The 6,389-nt window shown below is 41.1% G+C and overlaps 1 protein-coding gene across 1 annotated transcript in view; it reads left to right on the top strand.

Annotated features, from left to right (window-relative positions):
- Positions 1–6,389, top strand: part of sorcs3a (sortilin related VPS10 domain containing receptor 3a) — a 270,254-nt gene that overhangs the window by 101,326 nt on the left and 162,539 nt on the right. The window contains exon 2 of the mRNA XM_020594176.1: positions 4,866–4,933. Within this exon, the coding sequence (XP_020449832.1) occupies positions 4,866–4,933 (68 nt within the window). The remainder of the gene's footprint in view (positions 1–4,865; positions 4,934–6,389) is intronic.

Raw genomic sequence — 6,389 nt, 5'->3', positions numbered from 1 at the left:
TTTAATCTATTCATAAAGGGCTTTTGAACCACTCTTAGTCTGACCCGTCACCCAGGACCTGTTTGCCTTGGGAGACCTTACCAGGGACATATAGCCCCCGACAACATAGCTCCTAGGATCACTCGGGTACTCAAACCCCTCCACCACAATAAGGTGGCGGTTCAAGGAGGGGTTGGGACGGTATGTGAAGTATAAATTAAAACTGAAAATAGTGATGTGTAAATCATCTGTGTCCTGTATGGCATAGAAAACAACACACCAGCACATTATTTGATGTGATACCTCATCAGTTTTATTCTTTGTTCAAAATAAACACTCACTTCAATTCTGATGCTGCAACACATTCTAAAAAAGTTGGGACAGTTGCATTTCAGGGCCAGTAATGAGGTAAAACAATGAAATGATTCCATTTGAAACAGGTGACTGCATCATGATTTTGTACAAAAGTGGTATCCAGGAAAGGCCGAGCCCTTTAGGAGCAAAGATAGGCTGAGGACCGCCAGTTTGACAAGATATGTATGAGAAAATTATTGAAATGTTTAAAAACAGTGTTTCTTAAAGAAAGATAGGAAGGGATTTGGATATGTCACCCTCTACAGTGCAGAACATAATTAAAAGATTCAAGGAATCTGGAGGGATTTCAGTGCATAAAGGGCACAAGCCTAAGCTGGATGACCGAGCTCTCTGATCCCTCAGACGGCACTGCATCAAGAACCACCACTCTTCTATAAGACTACATGGCCTAAGGATTACTTTGGCACACCTGTGTCAGGCACTACAATACGTAGTTGCATCTATAAATGCTGCTTAAAACTGTATTGTGCCAAAAGGAAGCCCTATGTCCAAATCCTCTGGGCTCAGAGACATCTGGGACGGACCATCACACAGTGGAAATGTGTTTTGTGGTCAAATGAATCAGTATTTCAGATCTTTTTTGGAAGGAACGGACGCTGTGTACTCTGGACCAAAGACCAAAAGGACTAAAGGAATAAGCTATTAAAGATTAAAGTGCACCAATCAATAACATGTTCAGATCAAAAAAGGTACTCAATTTGACTGTCTACATGTAAAATGAAAAACAGATAATTGGAAAATTGAAATCAGTTTGTATCTTATGGAATGGCAGTAGTTTTCACTTCTGACTACTGTATTTTGGGCTTCAGAAATCATAACAGTGGTGTTCACTTGTGAAGATTATCTTGCTGAACAAAAGGTGCGAGTGTCATAAACTGTTTGTCACAGAGCTTATTTTCTGCAATAAAATCAGGTGGAAAAATCCCATTGGCTTTTTGTCGAGAGAACCAGGGTGATACTAACTTTCGGGTTGGCTTACAAAAAATGTCATCCCTATGGTATTCCATAGATGAAAAAGTGACAACAGCAAGGGGTAAAAAACATAACTGGTCATGTGACTTATAGGCGATAAACTACATTTCAGGCCTTAATACTCAATTCCAATGTTTGACTTGTTTATTATTTTTTACTCATTTATTGTTGACTTGTAGTGTCAATATATACAAGTGGGACTTCCAGATCCAGATGTACCGAGACAAGGAACAGAAGGCAGTAGTCATGATAGATGTAGCAGTCCCAAGTGACAGTAACATCAGGAAGAAAGAGTACAAAAAGTTTCAGAAGTGCCAGGGCCTGAAAGAAGACCTGGAGAGGATGTCAACCTTAGTCCCAGTAGGAGCACTCGGGGTTGTGACTTCTAAGATGGGAGAGTGGCTTCCACAGACCCCAGGAACAACATCAGAGCTCTCTGTTCACAAGAGCACAGTGCTAGGAACAGATAAGATACTGTGCAGAATCTCAAGCTCAAGGCCTCAAGACACATGGTATGCATGACTGACAGGGGCAATTTTTATGCCTGTGTTATGAGTACTTTAATTTTTCATACCTTAGTTACCTTTTACTGATAAAGCGTACATACTTAAAAATCTGAAAACATCCTCCAGTACCACTTGCTAATAGCAGTTATATAATCTAGTATAAACATAATAATATTTGTAGTTTTAATTTCACTTGTAACAATATGTACAAAAGTCTGCTGCTTTTGGAATCATTTCAGAACTGTCCATCTTCTGTCAGGATGAATGAAAAAGCCAAGGAGAGAGGCTGAAGGTAATATGTACTCTGTGCTGAAACAAAGGCTGCTTCTTTGCATAAACATTTTCAATCCAAATTTCCATAAATAGAACACTGAAAAAAAACTGTACAAAATCACAATTATATATTGATCTGAAAAAAAAAGAATCAAATTTTTTGGTGTATATACAGTAGAAAATCAGATGATAGACTTTACACAAGCCAGCAAGTATTTGGATGGACAAAAAAAGTTTTGTTTAAGTTGGTCTTGTATCTGTGTGTGTCACCCCCAAGCAGATAAGACCACGTCACTCTCACAGCACAGAGCCCACAGGAACACACACACACACGTGCTTCTACAATATGACATACATGTCACTTCCAAAAAATATGCACCCAAATACACAAATGTATTATGTGTACACATGTATACATGCATCTATGTACACGTAGATCCAGTTTTTTCTATGTGGTGCAGCCAGATGGCAAGAATTCATTTTCTTCTTATTCAACACTGCCCTCTCCTTGGCATAGTCTTGTTTGGCCTGAACCATATGTTCACATTCTTTGTAAGAGGATCCCTCAGGCATGCAACGCATCTTCCCACAAGAACCATCCAAGGGTTCCTGGTGAGCAACTAGACTTGTTCACAGGGCTTGTAGGGATTGTGAGGCTCAGCCAGGGGTGGAGAGGTCCTGGATGTCTGCAGGCCTTAAAGCTTCACAAGGACATAGTTACTACAGGAGGCTGAGGATGCTGGGCACCGGCTCACTTGCAATCTGTACACAGACTCCATTTCTTCTTATCTAGCCATGATTGCTGACGCCTGTCAGAAGAGTCAAGGCCACACCTCCTGCATCCCCTCCCAGCCAAGTGATTCAAGTCAAGCCTGTCAGGTTGTTTTAAACAACCATACGCTTGCTGTAGGGAGGAAAATGCTAACAAAAAAATGTGGATGCTAATGTGGAAGAGCAGCAGTCATTTAGATTTGGAAGTAAAACTGTACAGCTAACAACACATGGTCTGATGGATGAAAACAGCATCTATTTTATAAAATGATGGTTCCCCCTGAGGTCATTTTAGGTCTGTGTAAATGCAAAATAATTGCGTGTGCCTACAAGTCTCTCTTTCCTGTGTTCTCGTTTACTCAACTATTTTTTTTTTCTTTTTTCACACACATCTGACTGCATTCTGTGGCCCAGAGGTGAATATCAGTCATGGATGTTACCAGATGGTTAAGTATAATAAACAATGTTTTTACCCAATTACCTCTCATTTCTCTCACACCTTTACACCCACAACTATATTTCTGCAACAGAAAGCTTTGTGTGTATGCAGCACTCTAGTACTGAGAATCGCAGCTAACCACTGACTTGGCCTTCATGTCTTGTGATTTGCTCTGAGGACTTGCACAGCGCTTATCAAAGTGCCCTGTCAACTGGTTAACTCTCCCAAAGAGCAGAGATCACAGTGTGAACACAGAGACTTTTGGATCACGCCTTTCCACAGGGGTGGGGATGGCAGCATCTCCTTCAAGACAAAAGACAAGAAGTTACAGAGCACTAATTATGCAAACCTACCTCCAAACATGCTAATAATCTATTACTCCTGGCAACATAGTGTGTTTTCCGAACTGGTGTTGTAGAGAATTCAGTTTACTATATATTCAAAGTAGTTTGTTACAGGCCTTAAAAATAATGTATTTTTTGTTTGAGATAGACAAAACAAAGAATGGTGTTAATTTCATTGTACTTGATCATGTGCTAGTTTTTGACATTCCCATTAACAAGAATATGAGACTGAAGAAGGTTACAACAGTCAAGTTACAAATGCAACTCACACCTGGCAACATAAAAGTGGTCCAGCTGTCCTGTACTGTATCTGCATCAGAATAGACCTCATACTTACTGTAGGTAAATCACTTTACTGTGACTGTAGGAAGTGTTGAGTTTGCAGTAACAGAAACTATCTCTAGGAAGATTATTAAATATAATACAACTGATGCTGGATCGTAAAATTTTTAAATCATACAATAAAATGTGGGGCTTTATGAGCCTGCAATATATAGAAATGGGTTTTTGTCAACCACTATATTGAACAAGGAAGATTCTGTCATCCATCCATTCATTTTCTGGATCAAAGTTGCAGCAGCCCAAACAAAGTAGCCTACATAATGTCCTACAGCTGTTCCTGGGGGAGATCTCAAGGTGCTCCGAGGCAAAGCAGGAACTACTTCTGGGTGTCTTTAAAGAAATAGTTTATTGTTTTGGGAAATATACTGTTTGCTCTGTGTGCTATATTATTACACAATTTTTAATGGATTTTTCTCTTTTTTAGTGTTAGACAGAGCCAGGCTGGCTGGTAGCTCTATAGCCTTTGTGATTATCAACAGCAAGCTGACTGTGGAATTGTATGCAGTGCACAAAAAAGAGAGCATTGTCAATCTTCTCATCTATCTCTTGGCACAAATGTGATTAAGTGCATGTCTAAAAATGCCCAGCTATTGCTTCAAGGTTGACTAAAGACAACAGGCTCAACTTTCTCCTTGCAATAATGGTCCAGCACCGTGGTGGTTAACATGGCACCAACCTAGTTATTTGGTATTCTAACTCACTCTCGCTTGTGAACAAGAACCCAAGACCCTTGAACTCCTTCACTCAACACAGACTGGTGTTACACATGCATCATAAAGATCAATTAAATGACTGTACTTTTCTTTGATGCTAGTAAGGCTTCCACTACTTTGGTTGTAATAGTTGAATTCCCTCTCTTTACAGGTGATCCTGATTTTAACCAAGCTCTACGACTTTCATATTGGCAGCGTCACTGAGAGCGCTCTTTGGAGGTGAGTATAAAATATACATTCATAAAACATTTACAAGTGAATGTCTGAATGCTTCAATGGTGCTCAGAGTGACAAGGCACAGAATTATCCTTGTACACTGATGCTCTCTCTGGCTTGAGGAACTGTTAGTTTAATGGATTTTCCAGCAACATCTGCCAATGTCTGCTGTGGTAAACCTTTTCTGTTTTGGTTCTTCTTCACGTAGAATGTAAAACAACCAGACTCTTTTACCACCTGTTTACAGTCACTCTATGTCTTCTCCTCACCTACTCCTCTGGGGCTGTTAACTGTATGTTCTGGTGTTATGTGTGATCAGACAGGGCACTCAGGGTGGAGGATGCTGTTTGCCATGCTCTTGTTCTGGTGTATTATCTGATGTGCCTCACTTCCTAACCCCTCCCAGGAATAAAATGTACACATGTACACATGCACACACACACACACACACCTGAAAAAACAAGAAAGTTTGTAAAAAGTAAAAGTAACAAATCCCTGATGAGCTACAACTACGTGTATCCCATTGGAAAGAAGAGAGATTTGGGGGGGGCATGGCTTAGCATACAGTCCATGTTGTGTGTCAACAGTGTTATATTTCCATATGGAGTAATATGGTTAGGTGTGCCACCCCAAAATCTGTCTTCTTTCCAATACACATGGCTGTAGCTCATCAGGGATATATATATATATATATCAAATTCCCCACTCGCCCCCCACTTTGAGGTAGTCTTGTATTCCTTCCTTCAAGCTCGGCTCCTCTACAGGAGGCCTGGGAGCTTGAGGGTCCTGTTCCTAGGACTGCACTCTTCTGGACAGAGATCTCAGATGTTGTTCCTGGGAGGTAGGTTTATGCAGATGTGACCACACCAGTGAGCAATAATAACCCCCATTGTTTATATATGTAGGTGTGTGTGTACATATACATATATATACATACATACATACATACATACATACATACATACATATATATATAAATTCCCCACTCGCCCCCCACTTTGGGGCGGTCTTGTATTCCTTCCTTCCAGCTCGGGTCCTCTACCAGAGGTCTGGGGGCTTGAGGGTCCTGCGCAGTACCTTAGCTGTTCCTAGCTGAAGTCCCACAGGATCTTAGCTTGGTCATTCCCAACCACCTTTGGAGGTGTATCCCATTTTGACTTTGGGACTTCCAGCCTGTACTCAGCACAGATGTTTCTGTACACTAAGGCCAGCCACTTGGTTATGGCGTTCAATGTATGCCCTGCCTGCTAGCATCTTGCACCCTGCTGTTATGTGATGGATTGTCTCAGGGGCATCTTTGCACAGCCTGCACCTGGGGTCCTGTCTGGTATGGTAGACCCCAGTCTCTATTGATCTTGTTCTTGTGCTGCCAGGATTAGTGCCTCTGTGCTGTCTTTCAGTCCAGCTTTGTCCAGCCACTGGTAGGATTTTTCGATATCAGCCACTTCTTCTATTTGAC

This window comes from Monopterus albus, unplaced genomic scaffold (assembly GCF_001952655.1).
Source record: "Monopterus albus unplaced genomic scaffold, M_albus_1.0 scaffold22.1, whole genome shotgun sequence".
In the NCBI taxonomy this organism is placed as follows: Eukaryota; Metazoa; Chordata; class Actinopteri; order Synbranchiformes; family Synbranchidae; genus Monopterus; species Monopterus albus.
Note: the sequence above shows the minus strand (reverse complement) of the source record. Positions and strands in the feature narration are given on the sequence as shown.